Source organism: Garra rufa, chromosome 19, assembly GCF_049309525.1.
Source record: "Garra rufa chromosome 19, GarRuf1.0, whole genome shotgun sequence".
Classification (NCBI taxonomy): domain Eukaryota; kingdom Metazoa; phylum Chordata; class Actinopteri; order Cypriniformes; family Cyprinidae; genus Garra; species Garra rufa.
In genome coordinates, this window is record NC_133379.1 from 17,660,847 (window position 1) to 17,681,314 (window position 20,468).

The 20,468-nt window shown below is 36.9% G+C and overlaps 2 protein-coding genes across 2 annotated transcripts; one reads left to right on the forward strand and one right to left on the reverse strand.

Annotated features, from left to right (window-relative positions):
* The first annotated feature begins 4,615 nt into the window (after positions 1-4,615).
* On the forward strand, positions 4,616-11,624 carry fam53c (family with sequence similarity 53 member C). Its single transcript, XM_073825074.1, has 4 exons — positions 4,616-5,250; positions 5,364-5,421; positions 7,564-8,408; positions 10,441-11,624. The coding sequence occupies exons 2-4, from the start codon at positions 5,415-5,417 to the stop codon at positions 10,711-10,713; spliced, it is 1,125 nt and encodes a 374-aa protein (XP_073681175.1). The 5' UTR covers positions 4,616-5,250; positions 5,364-5,414; the 3' UTR covers positions 10,714-11,624.
* A 4,955-nt stretch (positions 11,625-16,579) lies between these two features.
* LOC141291984 (serine/threonine-protein kinase pim-2-like) lies at positions 16,580-19,203 on the reverse strand. The gene is made up of 7 exons (XM_073823968.1): positions 18,876-19,203; positions 18,245-18,460; positions 17,883-18,028; positions 17,384-17,762; positions 17,035-17,211; positions 16,791-16,879; positions 16,580-16,591 (listed from the first exon to the last, which is right to left on the reverse strand). Exons 1-7 carry the CDS (start codon positions 19,201-19,203, stop codon positions 16,580-16,582), a joined length of 1,347 nt encoding a protein of 448 aa, XP_073680069.1.
* Positions 19,204-20,468: the final 1,265 nt, after the last annotated feature.

The following is a 20,468-nucleotide window of genomic DNA, read 5'->3' on the forward strand; positions in this document are numbered from 1 at the left end:
CTAAATCATAGATTTTCAGGCTTTTAGATACCACTGCCATGCATATGTTCATCAACATCATTTGAGGGACCCTCAATCTTTTCTTTTCTATTTCTAGTACTGTGTTAATGTTTTTTTTTTTACTAATTTATTTGCGTAATTTAATCGTTTTATTTATTTCCATCTTTTAATTGCATTTTTAAAATTATATATATATATATATATATATATATATATATATATATATATATATATATATATATATATATATATATAATATATTTGTCTTTTTACACAAATTTCTAGTAATTGTGCAGTTAATTCTCAAATTGTATTTTCAGAAAGTTTTGTAATATTTGTCCTCCTCCCAAATTTGTCACTACCGAAACAATAATATATAATTTAATAAGAAGGGTTATATGACCTTTTAAGATTTAGTTTACATCTACATTGTATATATTTTTTCTATTTTATTAATAGGTTTTTAGAGGTAAATCAATTACAGTTACAATTTTTAATGTGTAATTTATGAGATTTGTTGTATTTTTAATTAATTTTCTCTTTGTAAAAGGCAAAAAGTTCATCGTACGGATTTCAAATTTAAGAATTCATTAGTTTGAATATACATTGAACCAAACACTAAGTTGGTAATTTAGTATACTTTATTTTTGACAAAACATCCGGTATCGGTAATGTTTTGGTAGCAACCACATCACATACTAAAACTAAAACATACTAAAAAAAAACAAAAAAATTGCATAACTGTACTAATATTTTATTTATTTCCCCTTAATAAAGAATTAAGTGTTCCTTTTTGTCACTACTGAAACAATGCTGACTGTTACTGTAGTCACAATTTTATGGGATAACACCCCAAAAAACAAAGATGTCACTACCGAAACGTTACCAAATGTTTCGGTGGTGACTGTTTTGTTAATGACAACTTTAGATCATTTCAAACCTACACAGTTCTGAACAGTTGTACACATAAAGACTAAATATTATGAAATAACTCCTAAAGTATGCCTAATTATAGAAAAATGCTGTTCGGTAGTGACATTCTTTAAATTTTTTTATATTTTTTAACACATTTACCTCAAAATGATGGGCCTATCTACTCACACCTTGTAGCTATGAGAGCTATTTAAAATCAGTCTCAGCCAATGGACTAAAACATACACTTTTTTTTTACATAAAGTTTCATAATTTACAAAACAAATATTAAGTAAATATTTTTTTGAACTTCACTTTTTTACAAAATCAAGAAGATATGTTTGAAAACAATAATGGAGTAAAAGCAAAAATGATTTAAACATTACATTCATAAGTTGAAATTTAGGAGTTAGGGTTTGGGACAACCACCTTCGCAATTGAAACTACCCAAATAATGATGATTTTTATATATATATATATATATATATATATATATATATATATATATTAAGCTTACTGATCATGTGTTTCAATAGATAATAGAAGGACCTTAGTAAACATCTAAGATTTGAATATTTAAATGCTTTGTAAATGTTATTTTTGGTTGTGGGACACCAGTTTTGTAGACTGGCCAGTATACATCAAAGTAGTCACATTGGCCAATGTGTTTGTAGTGCTCCGTGTGTCCGTGAGCACAGACAGGGAAGGATGTGTTCGTAGGAGTTCCCACAGTGGCATCAGGCCAGCGGAACAGCCGGTTCCTTGACTGTGCAGCTTTCCCAGACACCTGTCACCAAGCAGTCCCTATTCATGTGTGCTGTAACGGGAGACCACTAGCAGACTGGGGCCTGTGCCCTGCAGGGTTACAGTCCTTAGTGGCGTTTGGAAAGCGAGAACCTCAGTCGCCTTCTCTAATTAAACCATAATCTGAGGATACTTCAAAAGAGAAATGAAAAACTGATTTTAAAGCACAAGAATATTCAAATATTAATTAGAACTTGGTCACATTCTGTTCATGTAAGATCACAAACACATTAACCTGATTACAGTAAATGAATTGCCAGATTGAAATTCAGTTTCTAGAAATCTGAGGAGAAATTTTTTTTTCTTTTGTGAGCCTAGTGTTGGTTTGTCAGTACTGTGAATACTTTCAAGTTAGTCACCTGCAATTCCTATTTGTTTCAGTGTGAAAGTGTGATGTCAGCAATTTAGCAGTAAGGACTTATTAATCAAAGGGAATTTCATATGTTCGCTGAAGGCAGTGCATACTTTATTAATAAAGACCGCTCTCATGCCTGTTTTACAGACCAATTTGGAGTAGACGTCACAATTACGTCATTTTGCAGCTGCGTGCGCAGAAAAACACTGGTAACAAGTGGAGAGAAATGGTAAAAATCCACAGAATAAGAGATAAAAAATATTGTTGTGCCTTTGGATGTCAGAATCAGAATGAAAATCGCTTTTATACAATACTGTCGTCAAAGATGTAATTTGAAGCTAAACGCAGACGTTTAAACAGGCGTACTAATGGATGAAACCTGCTATGATTACTCTACTTTTAAAGCATAAATTTGATTTAAAAATAATCTACATAATATTCACATATGCAGTTTATATGGAACTTGTTATATTAGCCATACTGGTTCTTTTTCTTTCAAGTGCAAGTTTATATCTTGTATTTCGGACTTTATAACTATTTAACTCAACAATAGCAAGTTTGTCCATTCTGAGGGGAAAAAAGCCAGAAGTGTGGGATGCAGACTCAAAAAAGAGAATGACGAATTGATTTTTCTTATCAGAATTGTGAGATATAGTCTCAGAATTGCGAGAATAAAGTCCGAATTTTTTAATATAAGCTCAAATTTACCTTTTTAATTATTTTATTCTTTGGTTTCCATAGACTGCACTTTTTTTTGCCACCAGATAGGCTCCGCCTACAAAAAAACATCACCACGGTTTGCAAACACTTGTAGGGATGCACTGAAATGAAAATTCTTGGCCAAAGCCGAACAAAATTACACACTGGGCTGAAGGCCGATTACCGAACACGGTTTTTCGTGTTTTCCCCCCATATATTTTGTCAATTTTTTTTACCATTGGATAAATTAAATAGCCAATATTTGCTTATTTAAAATATTTATTTAACACTGAACATTTTTAACATTCTAGTAGACATTATAGCCTACCAACAAAGTACAATTTAACTTAAAATTAATAAGTTAGTAAAATAATATTCTTTAGCCATTTTTAAGACCCCCTTCTTGAATCAGGCATGCGTTTTTAATGTACAAATAAATGCAGCCTTGCTGAGCAAAGGAGAATGTTTTAATAAATGTATTAATAGAGCTGTTTTAATGATTGATTTAATAATTTTTGTGTTACTTTTTTATTTTATTTTACAGAACAACAGTAAAATTACAATACTAACATTTATGAATGTTGACTTTTATTTTGGCGGAAACCCGCAAGAAGACCTCAGTACTACTTTTTGCTGACAGCAGCAGATTTATGAATGATTCTCATTACGCTTCAGCGCAGATTGGATTTGGACTTTGCACCCTGGCTAACAAGCTTGTGCAGCGCTGTCAGAATAAATACAATTTGTGCATGCATTAGACAAAATAACATTCTGTAGTTTATTTACTAATGCTTCCACACTGCCGACATGTTTGCTACATTAGTGCGCGCCTCTATTTGATTGTGTCACGTCAATGTTCAGTATAATTTATTCTGCTTATTCTTATTTAGGTTGGCGAACATTTGGTGCCTCCTTACTGAATTGGTCTAGAGAGAGTATTGTTTGTAGCAACCTGGTCTCATGACAAAAAACGTACCTTTTCCTAAGACGCGGAATACGTACTGCTGTGTGTTTCCTGACATATTCAATATAAAATATTGTTATGTCCACTGAAAGGGCCCTAAAAAGTGTTATTTTCTTCTCTCCTGGAACAGATGAACATACATATGGTTTGTTTTATGTGACGTTGTTTTTGTAGGTGTTACCTCAGTTTTGACTTGAAATGTCTGTTAAGTGGCGCTATAAGTCTAATGCTGTGATGTCTTAAAATAATATACCATCTGCATTACACTTAAACATACCCGATAATATGAACAAAAGTTAATGTACCGTTTTAGCTTGTTTTTCGATCTTTCAGCTCTTTCATCGTAGTCATGCTTTTCACAGGATTTGTACCCAAGGATTCCACATCCGAAGTCCAATTCTGTGCCGGCTAAACTACCGAGCGAACTTGTTATGCGCAGAAAGTGAAACATACGGCGTTGCAATCATAACTACAAAAAAGATTACAAGTGCTTGCTGTTTTGCCACCTCTAGTGTTTATTTTTGTTGGAAACTGCAGTGATATGTACTTATTGGTAGGTATTTCGCATCTTGCGAAAAAGTTCCCAGAGGTACGTTTTCATAATGAGACCAGGTAGCATTTGTACTATGAAAGCAATAGAGGTGAAATCACAGTTCTTTTCCACTTTATGCAGGATTTTTCAGAATGGAGATGGCGAGAATTGTTTGATTCTTCCTTTTAGTATGTTTTGCATTTGGCAAATAGAAAAGGTCGTAGCGCCAAACACTCGTCCAACAATCCAGTAGATGAAAAACATAAGGTGCGCAGATCCGAAAATATAACGATACAAAGATAAAGAAGATCCGCATTCATCCAGATATAGCCAAAAGGCTTATTTTATTTATTATACAGAGATCACAATGTACAAAAAGGTCCAAATTTTGTCTTTTAAATATATGTATCCTGGCAAAGATTCAGAAATAAAACCTAAAAGAATTCAGCAAAAAGTTTAGTTACACAGGAAGGACTCTTATCAAGGATTTATACTCTTCCTTGTAAACATGACAAGCTTTACATATGAGCGTAACTGTATGGCTGCACCTATTGTTAAACAGTAGCATTGAATTGTGTTTCTTTTGTTTGTTTTTCTCCACCATTTTGGATTGTCCTGAATGTAATTTTTAATTTGGAGTTACAAGCATTTATGACAACATACTGTAACTCGAAAACAACTGAAAAGTCCAAAATATGGATGTATTTGAGAAACAAACTTAAATATTATTGTATGTTAAATAATAAAGCTATTTAATATCTGTATGTTTGTATCCCAGGTGAGGACGTCATCATGGTTCCTGAGTGAGATCGAGAGAGCAGCGTGTCCTGGATGTTTGGTGGTCTGTGCTTCGGTTTTATCTAGTGCACATCAGCCTCTTTCCCCACCTTTCCTTCCTCCTCCAATTTGCCATGCCATGGTTTCGTTAAATGTTAAACAACAACGTTGTCCCAGCATCAACAACAACCACTGGACAGCAAACTGGTAAAGTTTTATATTTAGCACTGATTTGTTTCACTTTGGCATTAATCTGTCTCTTAAAACAATTTATATATACTTACTACTAATATTATTACTAATATATTTACTTCTTACAGTCTCTACTTCATCGTCAGAGCCCCGAAACCAGCCGGCCCACAGATGGATTGATGCCTGGTATGTAACCCGTCTCTTTAGTATCTGGAAATCAAGCATTGATTTATGAGTTTCATTACTGAAATTGTGAAAGAAAAATGTGTATGAAGCATAACATCACAATTTTTTTTAGAACAAATGTAAAAACTGCGATATGTTCTTCAACCTCATTGATTTTCTAAATAATAGCTGTTAGGTAAAACAAAACCAGAGTGAACAATGTAATAGACACTTATAGTCAAACCAAAAATTGTTCAGACACTAGATATAATGTTTAAATCTTTTTTTTTTTTTTTTTTTTTTTACTAGTGGGTGCAGGACACTATAGGTAATTTATGTAAGTGAGGATAGTGATATAAAGTAAACTGTGACACATTACAACCAAAAATTCTTCATACAGGGGACTACCAGTAAAACTGATAAAAATTTGCAACAAAAAATTATTCACTTTGATCTGACCATGTTTCGCTTAAGTGTTTTTTTTTTAATTGCTAATGCGACTCAAGCATTGCTTGGAAATTGTTTAATAAAGTATTGATAGTTGTGTACATACTGTCATACTAACAGTTGTCAATTTTTGTAATCCATTACATACCTTTCTATTAAAGTTGTATGACACTGTCAAGATGAATTGTTCTGATACAGTTTAACTCTTGTCATATTTTATTACCATTTTCTAAACTATAGGGAATAAACTGATAATGTAAGAAATGTTGAAGGTGTCTGAATAAATTTTGGTTTGACTGTAACTAATAATTATAAAAAAAAAGTTCTAAATTGTTAGATTTCACAATTTTTTTTAGGTTTTTACTATATTTCTGATCAAATATAAATAAACAGACAAACGATTTGAATAACAAACGAAACATCCCAAACAAGTCAAGACTTGTTATTAAGGTGTGCAGTGCAAAATGTACTTGTTTACAGTTGATGAATAATGCCACTCGGACCAGTCATCCAATCAAAATGTATAGCCAGAACTATCTGTTATATAACTTGTTGCAATTTATTATTTGTAACAATAAATAATATTTTTGGTTTGTGTCCAAATTCAAACTAGAGTGTTGCTATGATGATGTGTTTTTGTAGGCAACCCAGAAATTAGCATCTACCACCTTGTTTCTTTCGACAACAACCCAAAAGGATTTTTCTGGTGACTTTTGGATTATTGCAGAAAATGAGATCTTCACAGATTAACACAACATTTATGAATTTTGAAGCCTAAATAATATCCAGAAGTAAAAAGCTCAAAGTGGTTATAAACAACCTACTCACGATACGATAACATTGATACGACATGTGATATGAGGACTTGGAAAAAAATTAAAATTTTGTACATTTTAAAGTTAAATTATTCTATCTAAAGGACTTTGGGATTGCAAAGTAAGCTCCAACACATGTTCCTAAATAAGAAAGAAAGTCAAGTCAAAAAAAAGTCAGTACATTGACTTGTACCTGAACTTTAAAGGGGACTCAACTCTCTTTTTATTTGTGATATGCTGTCCCAGTCTAAATTACATTTACACTGGTGTTTTAGGAAGCCAAACAAACTACAGTATTATAATTACAACAATTTTGTATTGACAGTAATAGCCATATTGTAAAACAATTGCACTGTAAAATAAATTAAAATGAACATTTCATAGGTATATTATTTTTAGCTTTACACTACAGTAGGGAAATTACAATGTCTTTCCTAATTTCTACAACTGAAAGAGATATTTTTAATTTGAACTGCAGTAATGTTACCCATTTAAACCGCTAGCTCTCAGCTATTCATACTGGATTTTTAAGCTTTTATTTTGATGGAAACGACAGTAGAGCTTTTGTTTTGACTGAAAACTCCAGCTTCAGTAAAAACAGGCTTACAAAAATGCGTCCACTACAAATCTAGTAAAATGCTTTAATCATCTGCTGTTGAAAATAAAGTGTAACTGGTGGCTGTTGCGTTCCCAAACGCTCATTAAACTCACAGCACATGCAATAAACGAGTCCACTGCATGCATTTGCTGTGAACGGAGATGTTCTAAGGCACAGAAAACACCAGATCACAAGCTAATTTTGTTTTCCGAAGTGCTAGAATGCTTGTGTCTGGGTTTGGGCCTACAACAATACATAACATGCCCACCTATAACTCCTATAACTTTGTCCATCCTCTTTCAGAGAGCAGTTACTGGCAGCTCTGCCCTCCTTCGAAGGCCAGCCTGCAGGGGGTGCTCAGTTCCAGCTTCCCCCCCGGCCCCGTGCCCCTGGGTCCTCCAGAAAGCCACCTGCCGGAGGGGGATGCCCTGAACCGTCCGCTCGCCCCTAGCACCTCTGTGACGGACCTGTCTTTTCCCGGGCCTCCCCCTCCCCCCCCGCCACCCCCGAAACGCCACTGTCGTTCGCTGTCTGTACCAGAGGACCTTTCACGCTGCCGGTACACCTGGCGGCCGAGCGCCTCCAAGGTCTGGACACCAGTGAACCGCCGATGTCACAGTGGAGGGGGCGCGGGGGGGCCGTGCCCACTACGTGCCCCCAGCTCCTCGCTCAACTCCTCGCTGCATTCTTCTTCCAGCCCCACCTTTTTCAGTCTGGCCCTTTCCCCAGATTCACCACTGCCGTGGACTTTCCCCTGGGACCCGAGTGACGGTGCCGGAGGCGGCGCCTGCTGCTGCTTCTTCCCCTCGCCGTCCTCATGCTCCTCCTCTCCCTCGCCGCTCCACCCTCCACCTCCGCCGCAGAGGCGCTTCTCCCTCTCTCCCGTGCTCATCCGCGAAGCTGCCGCCCAGTTCTTGCCGCCACCTCCGGTGCCCCCGCAAATCACGTCTCACCCTCCGGCGGTGCCCGCCTCGCCCTCGTCCGCCTGCAGCACTCCGTCTTCGGTGCGCCGTGCTCTTCCTCCTCAACTTCCACGGTGCCATTCACAGCCCTGCGACCTGCTCCTGCTCAAACCTGGCCTAAAGCGCCGCAGGGACCCGGACAGACCATGCGCACGGCCTGTGCTAGATTTCGCCAAAATGACACAGGTATGCTATTCCTTACCATTGTAAAGATACAGGTACTGTTAGTAAAATTGGTTATTTTGAAAGTAGGAGCCTTTTTTTCTGAGGAGGAAAAGTAGGCAGCTAATGTCAAAGGGGTAAAATTACCCAAAAATAAAAATTACCCCATGATTTACTTACCCTCAAGTCATCCTAGGTGTATATGATGAATACAATCGGAGTTATATTAAAAAATGTCCTGTATCATCTAAGCTTTATAATGGTGGTGAATGGGTGTTAATATTTTGAAATTCAATAAAGTGCATCCATCCATTATAAGAAGTACTCTACATGGCTCCAGGGGGTTAAAGTTTATTAACCATAATCTCTAGCAAGAGAGTGGCGTTCCAGCGGACGATGCAGAATGTAGGCAAACAAGGTGGCGAATGCAGAATTGTAGTGGAGAGAGCAAAACAAAACACCTACGTCCTATGTCATCTGCTGGAACGCCATTTTCTCATGAATGTGTGTACGACAATTAGCGGAAGACATATTACGCTTTATAAAATTTTAAATATGGATATTTATTTTACACAAATGCATCGATTTGCTTCAGAAGGCCTTTATTAACCCCCTGGTGCTGTGTGGAGTACTTATTATGATGGATGGATGCACTTTATTGGACTTCAAAATATTAACACCCATTCACTGCCATTATAAAGCTCGGAAGAGCCAGGATATTTTTTAATAAAATTCTGATTGTGTTTATTTTTGGTTGAATTATCCCTTTAGTTCAGTATTTGCTACTGGTTGTATATTTGAACAAAGCAGTGTTTCAGACTGGTTCAATCTGGTAGCTCATCTTTTTGGACTGATTAGAAGAACCAGTTTGTTAGTAAATTTAAATTGGGGCTATAAACACTCATTTCAGATAAGAAATGTTCTTATTTCAAAAGTCCACTGCACCAAGTTTTGTTTAAAGAGTATCTGGGTAAAATTAGAATGTTCTGGTTTAACTTTAAATGTTTAATAAATAATTTACTTCTTAGGTCAAGAATTATAGTAAAATGTGTGTGTGTGTATATGTACAATTTGGTTTTGAAAGTGACTAATTTCAGAAGAATGAACACTGGAGGGCCACTATAAAACATCATGAAACAAATGGATTTACAGCGTTTTGCTTTCTCATGAAGTGATGAAAAATTTGTTCCCTATGATTTGCAACTCAGTTTGTTGTTGTAGCATCTGTACAGTTGTACAGTGTTGTTTTTGTCATCTTTATTCTGCCAGATTAACTTTGAAAACTTTGTCACAGGGGTTTGAAAACAATCTTATAAAATTTATCAACCAGACTCTTAAATATTAATCAGGTGTTGTGACATATGCCCAGTAATCCTTGTTGAAAAGGAAGGTAAGTGGGTTCTAGCTATAGTAGCCTAACTCTAACATTCATACACTCCATAGCAGAAACAACCGTTTGACACAGAGGCTTCTGCTTGCTCTTTAAAGTTTTATGCTCTTTAATTTTTTTAATTATTTTTTTTAATTTTTTTTGCTCTTTAATGTTTTATGTGGCCAAAACTCTTAAAATATATGACTGTGTTCCAAAAACTAGTGGGGAGACATCTCTTAAATGGATAGTTTATGCAAAAATGAAAATTCTGTCATTAATTACTCACATTCACATTATTCCAAACCCGCAAGACCTTTGTTAATCTTCAGAACACAAAAGAAGATATTTTTGATGAAATCCAGAAGCTTTCTGACCCTGTATAGACAGCAACGGAACTACCACGTTTAAGGCCTAGAAAGATAGTAAGGACATCATTAAAATAGCCCATGAGACTTTTGTGGTTCAACTGTAATTTTACGAAGCTACGTGTCAGTTGTGTCTGTTTAGGGTCAGAAAGCATGAAAAATATCTTAATTTGTATTTCAAAGATGAACAAAGGTCTTCCGTAAGGTCATGAGGGTGAGTAACTGGTGACAGAATTTTCATTTTTGGGTGAACTATCCCTTTATATTGTTGTTTTGTTGCCACAAACTGACGTAACGTTATTTATCGCTTTGATTTCAGACTCGAAGCACAGACCCTCTCAGTTATATGGAACGTGGCAGATTGGCTTGCGGCGGGGACGTCTGTATGGGCCTTGAGCCTTTTTTTGGAGACTTCAGAGGCTCATGTTCACCAGCTGAAGGCCTGGGTAGGACGAGTATTGGGCCGTTAAGTGAAAGTGACGAGGAGGAGGAGAGAGAGGAGGAGGACCCCGAAGAGCGTGACGGGGGACAAACTAGCGTGTTTGAAAGGGATTGTACTGAACTAGATATCACCCTCATTGAGGAGAACTGAAAGTTATCCAGGGAAGATCTTCTTTCCCCCCTCACCTCCACCGCCAGCATTCAGCTCTCTCTGCACCACCTGCTACCTTACACTGGCAGGCCTCTCAGGAACCCTGCTGCCCTCGCACGAGGCGCGCAGGCGTAGACGCCCATTCATGAAGACATGCCGACTACTATCATATGCAGGCAGTCACAGACGCTGACCCATCAACATTGTACATTCCAGAATGAGTTGCTGAGACATTCTGAAGGATGCAAATATTTGGAGAAGGAGTTTTATGTGTATCGGACGTCCTCTTAGAAAACGGACAGAACGGAACCGGAGGCCAACAGCTTCCCGCTTCTTTCTTTTCTCGTCTTTCCTCTCGACTTGTTTTGATAGGAAGAATAGACTTTCTTGGATGACGGTTATAAATATCAGTGTTTTGTTCAGTTGAAATATAAAAGGGCAGTATGACATAGCAGTATTTACTCTGCAGACCTTTATACTTCCTGACGAAGGTCCATCTAATTCAACATAAGCCTTAAGATGCCTGTTTTTTTCTTCCTCTTAATCAAAAGATTCCTCAAGGAAATGAATTGTGTACTGTAGCTGTTGTTCTGTTTTTTTTTCTTCCGCAGTCTCTCTCTCTCTCTCTTTTTTTAATCTGTACAATGCATTCCTCTGAAATTGAAATGTGTATACATTTATTAATGCACTGTATTTGGGACATTTAGAAAGAAACAATGAAAGCAACCACTGTATTCTGAAGGCACATTGTTATACTGTATTGTACAGCGAGTATTTGTTCAAATAAGTTGTGTAAAGATGGTAGCTTGAAGGTTGGAGACAGGCTATTTCTGTCATTTAGAGATTTTTTTTATTGTATGTGTGATAAATTCAGACTCAGTTTATGTAAAAATAAAGTTTATTTGAAATTACAGCGAGTTCAAATATTAACTCAAATGAGTTGTCTAAAACTGGAATGATTAGCAGCATGAAAACAAAAGGGTAGTTTATTTCCATCACCTGTTTATATGAGTTAAAATAATCTATATTTACATGATGAATATCTGCGATCTCCTAAGCAATATAAAATGCAGTGTCACAAGTCTTAATGGTAAATGTCCCATTGAGGTAAGCTGTATGCCATGTGAGTTGACACGTTTGGCATATGGGCCATTCTACAGAAGTCAGAGTTGGAAACATTAAAAAAGTCTAGTATCCAAGTTCATTTATAGTAATTGTGCAGTTAATTGTCATATTGCATTTTCAGAAAGTTTTGGAATATTTGTCCTCTCCCCAAATTTGTCATATCCGAAACACAGTAATATATAATTTAATAAGAATTAAAACATTGACCTGTTAAGATTTTGCTTAACTATTTTGCAAATATATTTTTTGCTATTTCATTATAAAGTTTTCAGAGGTAAATCAATAACAAATTACAATTTGAACTATTTTAAGTGTGATTTATGACTTTTGTTGTATTTTGAATCCAAACATTATTTGTAAAAGGCAAAACGTTGATCAAACTGATTTCAGACTTAAGGATTCATTAGTTTAAATATACACTGAACCAAACAATAGTTGAATTTATAAATTATGACCCTGTTCAAAAATGTACATTCCCTTGATTCTTAATACTGTGTTGTTACCTGAATGATCCACAGCTGTGTTTTTGTTTAGTGATAGTTGTTCATGAGTCCCTTGTTTGTCCCTTTATTTGAACAGTTAAACTGCCCACTGTTCTTCTGAAAAGTCCTTCAGGTAACACAAATTCTTTAAGATTCATCTTTTTACACTGAGGACAACTAAGGGAATCATATGCAGCTATTACAGAAGGTTCAAACACTCACTGATGCTTCAGAAAGAAAAAAACATGCATTAAGTGCCGGGGTGAAAACCTTTGAACAGAATGAAATGTGTACACTTTTCTTATTTTGCCTAAATATATATTTTTTCATTTAGTACTGCCCTTCCCAAAAGACAAAATAAGTTAAATTTACCCTGATCTTCAAATTCAAAAATTTTCACCCCCGGCTCTTAATGCATGATTTTCCTTCTGGAGCATCAGTGAGTGTTTGAACCCTCTGTAATCCGTAAACTTTTGACCTCAACTTTATATTAAGCTTACTGATATTTTAAATATTATCGTGGGTTTCAATAGATAATAGAAGGATCTTAGTAAATATCTAAAATTTGAATAATTAAATGATTTTAAATGTGTTTTTTGGTTGCGAGACAGCCGTTTTGCACCAGTTCTGTAGAATGGCCCATGTTTAATTTAATTTGCGAGTGTCACTTAAGTTATTTTTAGTCTGGTTTAAATCACAATTTGTTATAGTTTCTAGTATATGTACACTATCAAGTAACTCCTTTTATTTTCTCACTAAAACAAATTTGCTGTTCAATGGTTAATTTTGGACCTTGTATGCAGTCTAATGATATACTGATACTTTGGCCTTCAAATAGTAAATAGTAAAACTCCTTTTAGAGATACTTACCTGGTATTACTTACCTTTTTGCTTATCTTTTAAATTAATGTACACAGTGATCAATATAAACTGGTAAAACAAGAGGATTAATCTCTCTAGAACCTCTGGGGCCCGTTTCAGAAAGGAGGTTAAGTAAAAACTCTGAGTATGTCAACCCTGAAATGAGGGAAACTCTGGGTTTTCCGTTTCAGAATGGGAGGTTTGTCAAACCTGAGAAAGCAGGGTAAGACAAGCCTGTTTCTGAAAGAAAGGTAACTTATACTCAGAGTCAGTTACCTTGGTAACTTACTTTGTGAACCTAACCTGGTCAGGAGCAGGTTTTATTCGGTAAACCCAGGGTTTCTTATGGTGTCCTCCCCCTTTTTAAAGTGTAAGTGATGTTTAAATACCTCATTCATTCATTTACGCTGCAAAAATTATTTTTAGTGAGTGTTTTGGAATGTAAATTTGGTGCATTTTACTTAAAACAAGAAAAATAATCTTAATGCAAATGGAAACAAGATTATTCTTGTTCCTACCCCATTGGCAGATAATTTGAAAAAATAAGAAAAATATACTTAAACGACTAAATACCTAATATAATTTTTTCTTATGTAGAAAATGCATCTTGTTTTAAAGGAGTAGTTCACTTTCAGAACAAAAAATTTACAGATAATGTACTCACCCCCTTGTCATCCAAGATGTTCATGTCTTTCTTTCTTGAGTCATAAAGAAATTGTGTTTTTTGAGGAAAACATTTCAGGATTTCTCTTCATATAGTGGACTTCCCGAGTTTGAACTTCCAAAATGTAGTTTAAATGCAGCTTCAAAGGGCTCCAAATGACCCCACCTGAAAAAGAAGAGTCTTATCTAGCGAAACGCTCGGTTATTTTCTAAAAACATTTACAATTTATATACATTTTAATCTCAAACGCTCATCTTGCCGAGCTAAACAAGGCGAGCATTTAAGGTTGAAAATGATATAAATTGTAATTCTTTTAGAAAATAACCCATAATTTTGCAAGATAAGCCCTTTTTTTCCTCAGCTGTGATGGTTTAGAGCACGTTGGAGCTGCATTTTGGAAGTTCAAATTTGGGGGCACCATAGAAGTCCATTATATGGAGAGAAATCCTGAAACGTTTTACTCAGAAAACACCATTTCCTTACGACTGAAGAAAGAAAGACATAAACATCTCGGATGACAAGGGGGTGAGTACATTATCTGTAAATTTTCGTTCTGAAAGTGAACTACTCCTTTAAGAATATTTAGCTATTTTGATTGGAAACAGCATTTTTGCAGTGCAGGTGCTTCATTGATTACACATATTTTCATCATGCAGACACAATAACGGCATGACCTTTTATACATAGGATTATTTTATTATATATACAGGATTATTTAGATTTTTTTTGCCGTATCCAAGTGCATGCTGAATGTATTTATTTGAGCAGTAGCATTTTTAAATGGTAGTTTTCTATTTAACAGCAGGGATGTAGAGCACATTTGTGAAGCCACGCTCTGTAGAGTGGTAAAGAAAGTGTGCCTTACTCTTACGCTCTTTATGAGCAACATTATTCTTTTTCATGTTGGATTTTAATATTCTTCTAATACTTGGTATTGTGGCCATCTTCGTTTCATCTGTATTATTTTGCAAGCCTTCTTGCTGTTGGCTGAATAAAGTCAAATGTTAATTTCATTACTCTAATTGAGAAATGCAACCATTTAGATTAGAGAGTATTTAATTATGTGAAAAGAGCATTAGACTATGTGGAAAAAGCTGCTGCACATTGAAATAGACACTGAATGATATTTATTTAATATGTCAAATGTTTGTAAAGTCACAGTAGCCTACTCCCATGAACCTTTTATGGTTAAAGCTTTACCTGATTGATTGTGTTTTTATAGCTGTTTTATTTCTGTTTTTTTTTTCTTTTCTTTTTTTCCTTTGCCTATGGGATACCATCAAAATTAATATTAGTTCAATAACCTACCGTTCTGCAGTTTTTTTCTGTGATATTATAACAGTGATTAAGAAAAGAAGTTAAGCATTGACTCAAAGTATGCAGACGTCTTTTTGGGAGGAGCTGTTGCCATGGTGAATCATAATTTCGGAGCTCCATTGATCAGGGCTTTTCATAGTCGGGGTTCACGTGCTAAACCCAGAGTCAACCTACTCAGAGTGGACTGAACTAACTCAGTTCAGCTGTTCTGAAACCGAAAACTGAGTGTCCCATCTCAGGGTAACTCAACTCACAGTTCAAGTTTAAACTCAGAGTTGGTTGAACCTCCTTATCGAAACGGGCCCCTGTTGTGCAAATAAAATAACACATCTTGTTTTTATTGTCACAAATATTGTGTTTTAATGTGACACAGTTGTAAAATATTTCTGTAGGATTCAAACCAGTGACAGGAAACACTGGTGCCCTGAGAGGATCTTCTCATGCAGTCGAGACAGAAACCTCTAAGGCCAGAGCAGCTTTAGCAGGAACCTCTGGGACCAGCGAGGTTGAGAGAGATGCTCTGGGACTGGAGCATCTTTAGACATCAGCTCTGGCTGAGGATATTGCAGGAAACACTGAGGCCGTGGTTGGAGGTTTTTTGGCCGTGACTTGAATCTCAACACCATCATGAGAGAAACGTTTGTGGAACACATGATGGGAAGCTTTCAGACTGTAGCTGTTGTGACACAGAGCTCTGAAACCACTGTGGGTTCTTGGGTTGCAGCAGCAGGAACCTTTAGGCCTAGACAAGAAGCTTTGGGACCAGGGCAGCTCTCAAAAGGTACCATGTCAGGTAACCTCTGTGGGGCCTTTGATTTGGTTGTCTCTGACATCTGCAGGTTCTGGAGCAGCAGCGTCAGGAACCTTTATGAAGGCCTTAAGAGTGAATTTTGGAGCAGCCCTGACAGGATTTCTAGGCCCAAGGTGGCTGTGACAGTGAGCTCTGTAGCCAATGCAAGTGGCAGGGACCTCTAGTGTGGAAGTGCCAGGAGCTTGTGGGACAGGCTTGACAGGGAGCTCTGAGAAGCTCTATGTGACTCCAGTTTTAGAAATATGATTGGATGGTGTAATACTTAACTAAACTAAACAATGTACCCATCCCTAGGCGAGTAGTTCCGCAAGACGCTAGAACTACTTCCTCAAGCCAAGGCGCAAGACGCAACCAAGGCTTGCCAGCCCCGCAAGACGCTAAGGCTGGAGGGATGGATAAGCTAACTTAACTAAAACTAAACTAACTATTTACACTATGTACACATCCCTAGGCGAGCAGTTCCGCAAGACGCTAGAACTACTGCCTCAAGCCATGGCGCAAGACGCAACCATGACTTGCCAGCCCCGCAAGACGCAAAGGCTGGAGGGATGGAGGGGTCACCCATGTCAGCCCGCAAGACGCAAGGCTGACCCTGTCCTCCATGACTTACAGGGGGACCTGAAACACAATTACAAATTGTACATTTGCAAACTGGACAAACTGGACAAACATATTTCATAAAGTATAAAATACAACTTGCTGTGTATGTTGCAGGCATAAGATAGCTGATGTTCATATTCAGATAATCAAACTATACCACCAAAAATCCACAATATATAACAAAAAATTTTTTTTTTGCTTTTCTTTGATTCAGTACCTTAAACCAGTCATGGGTGAGCAACTCCTCAAGATGAATCCTCCGCTCTGGGTCGCTCTTCAGACAACCTCTGATGAAGCAGCAGCATTCTGTGCAGGAAGATGGAGAGATGTCTGATTATTACCTTAAACTTTACACTTACTTTCATAGCTGTAAAACTTAGAAAGATTCCTGCATTATCCATAAGGACATTTTTTATAAAGACATATTGTCTAATTAAAAATTGTTGAAATAAAGATCTCACCATCAGAGAAGCGTAGCAGGGACCAGGTATCATTGTCCATCTCAATGATATGGGTGCTCCTAGGGAAAAGGCTGGTGATCATTCGGAAGAGGAGGACACCCAATGACCACACTGTCGCCTGTTTCCCATAGTACTTGCCCCTCTGAAAAAATTCAGGTGGGCAGTACTTTGCTGTCCCTGGAGGAAAAATTGTCACTTGTCTAAGTCTGCATTTAATATTAGTCAATAAAAATAATATTATGACTAGCTTTTCTTCTAAGAATGCTGTTAGTTAATTAACACATGGTCTGACTAAGATATGGATATATATGATAAGTCCCAAAATACATGTTTGAAGATTAATACATACCACTGTAGGATTTGTACAGTGTGCTCTTCAGGAGGTCCCCACAGCCGAAATCAATCAGCTTCACCTCCAGGGTCTCTATGTTGACCAGGAGGTTCGGCATCTTGATATCGCGATGGAGGACCCCCCGAGAGCAGCACACGACGGCAGCATTGATGATCTGCTGCATAAAATGACGGGCCATCCCCTCAGAGAAGAGGCCGTCATAATGCAGCCAGAAATCCTGCATGTCCATGCAGGGTGAGGGCCGCTCCAGGACCATGAAATACTGGTCAGGATGGTCCTGCCAGTCCAGTATCTCTATAATGTTCTGACAGCTCGGGCCTTGATTGGCCAGAACTGTCAGGGCCACCTCTAGAGGTACTGGTCTGGGATGGTCAGGCTAGAAGCAAGAAAATATTGAAACATTGATTATTTGTACGCTGTGATTCGCATAAATCCAAAATGTAAATAAATTGCAAACAATGGTTGAGAGATGACACAGAGAGCACAGTCTACTTACAAGTCTGAGGTACGGCTCGTTCTTCGTCTTTGCTGTGATTTTGACAGCCACCAGAAGACCGTCCTCACAGCGGGTCCCTTCATAGACGGAGCCGTACGATCCTTCCCCCATCTTTTTGCCGATGGAATATTTCCAGCAAATGTGTTCTATTGAAACATATTTATAGATATTTTTCTTACATAATAAAGCTGTGTCCTGCAGTGTGGCATGCCATGCTTACTCTAAAACTATTTTAACATTGTCTGTAATTCTTATCATATCACTATACTTGCACTTTCTTTTATACACATTCACCTAAGATAATATATTATAAGAATAGCATGTGTGTGTGAGTTATATTTTAGGTTATAACAGTAACTCACCCTCAATCCTCTCGATCTTCTCACAGTCCAGCTGTCTCAGCAGATGGGAATCAATCTCACCTGCTGACAGACTGGCTGGACCGTCCTTATCTTGAGGATGATCATCCACTATTTGCTGGTCCCCGGCAGCGGCATGAACCTCAGGATCACTGGTAAGAGGCTCCTGATGATCGTCCTCCTCTACAGTACAGACAACGTCCTGCAGAGAAATTTGATCTAAAGAGAGGAATATCAACCAAATTTTAATTAAAAAGTTTCAATAAAATATTACATACTCAATTTTCATTTGACGACTTAAATCTTGAAATATTCAATTTCTTCAAATTATTGGTTATATTTTGATGCTGATGTAAGCTGTTTTCTAATTAAGATAATACATTAAAATAATATGCAATATCAAGCAGCAAAACGAGCTGTTTTGTACAGCTAAAAATAGCTGGACGCGGATGAGACCAGAAGCAAGATATTACATTTACAAATGTCCGTGCCCACTCTTACAGAAAAATAAGGTGGATATTAAAACTTTTATCAAATTTTGTGGGATAAGTAATTGATCTGAATTTTTATAATATGTCATTGTGATTTTCACACTGATTAAGAGACTTTCTGATGTTCAGAGCTTGTTATTTACCATCAGGACACCTCGATGGGGCCTCATCAGTGTCCTGGTCCACCTCACCCTGCTCCACCTGCTCATCCTGAGCCCTGGTGGATTGGGGACGAGACAGGCAAGAGAAGAAAGAGGTAAACCTCCGAAACCTCTTTCTCTTCCTCTTCTTCTTGGCCTTGTCTGTCCCTCTCTCCTGGCCGTCTCCCTCACCGGCACACTCAGGCGTCTCGTCGAAACGAGGATGGACCTCCGCCTTGTGGTCGGTGGGTGTAAGTGAAGCGCCGGGATTGACCGCGGGCACACACTCACCACCCTCCGGGTTCACTCTACGACAATGTCGCTGTCCCATAAAAAACAAAATCCAACGCTATCAACAACTGAATACTAAAAGTAAACACTGTTGACAACACTCCTAACTCGCTACAAAGGGAGAAAATGAGTTTCGCGCTTTATATAGTCCCGCGCAACATTCTAAAACTCTATGATATCATAAGGGCTCACAACTGAGAGCGGAATTCTCACAAGACTTTAAAATAAAATAAAATAAAATAAATCGTATATTTTACTAAGTATTTTCTAATTTTTTTTAACCTGTTTTATTTATTAATCTCTGCCTGCATTTAACACAGTATTTAACTGTTCATGTAATAATTTTTTTTTTTTTTTTTGTAGGGGCTCACTATGCTTGGGTTTGGTTCTCAAAACCCCCAGAAGCTTGTTCTCCAACATTGCATACTTATGGATGATACATGCAAATAGTGATAAGAATGTGAAAAAGGCCGGAGGTTAATAGCACATAAATGCCAGAATGTAAAATTTGTTATTTTATGCATTTAAATGGTTTCATTTTTGTTTGTACTTTACAAATTAATGAGAGAAAAACAAATTAGCTCATATTTTCTAATATAAATGCACTGTGCTCACATTTACTTGTGCATTAACTTACAAATAATAAAAAAAACACAGTCTATCAGCTTGCGCCTTGCATTGTGATCTCGAATTGCAGAATATATTTTAGTATGCTTTAAGAAATGTTCTTTAATGTGATGCATATACGTGCATGCACAGTTTGCAGCTTTAATTGCCTTTTTGGTCATTTCATGACTTATTATTATTTCATAGACAATATTGAGTTACTCCCTAAAAAAGTAACTAAGTACGTTACTTAGTTATTTTTTATGGAAAGTAATGCATTACGTTACTTTTGCGTTACTTTTTAAATCTAGGCAGGGCTTGCTTGTTTGTTTTTAATATAAAAAAAATCAATTTTTGGAAAATGTAAAAGCCTTTTTACACAAAAAGCCTCAGGCTTAGAGAAAAGTAAATTCATGTCTGTACAGTAGACCACAAAAGAAAAAATGTAACTCTTATTATAAGTATAAATTGGATAATCAACATGGGGACAGGAGAGCTTTTAATCAATAAATGGGTGTTATTGGCGTTACTTATTTGAAAAAGTAACTCCGATATTTTCTTGTCAATAAAAAAGTAATGCGTTACTTTACTTGTTACATGGAAAAAGGAATATTATCACGTAACTTGCTTTACTTGTAATGCATTACCCCCAACACTGGAGAGCACAGAAAAGTTTGTTTTACTGACATATAGCCTAAC

Bases quoted from the DNA above. Each gene is read 5' to 3' on its own strand.
- fam53c (XM_073825074.1), top strand. The intron at 8,409-10,440 runs GTATGCTATTCC...CTTTGATTTCAG, and splicing joins ATTTCGCCAAAATGACACAG to ACTCGAAGCACAGACCCTCT.
- LOC141291984 (XM_073823968.1), bottom strand. From the start codon at position 19,203: ATGGGACAGCGACATTGTCGTAGAGTGAACCCGGAGGGTGGTGAGTGT. The intron at 18,461-18,875 runs GTAAATAACAAG...TCCTCTCTTTAG, and splicing joins CCCATCGAGGTGTCCTGATG to ATCAAATTTCTCTGCAGGAC. The intron at 18,029-18,244 runs GTGAGTTACTGT...ATGTTTCAATAG, and splicing joins GAAGATCGAGAGGATTGAGG to AACACATTTGCTGGAAATAT.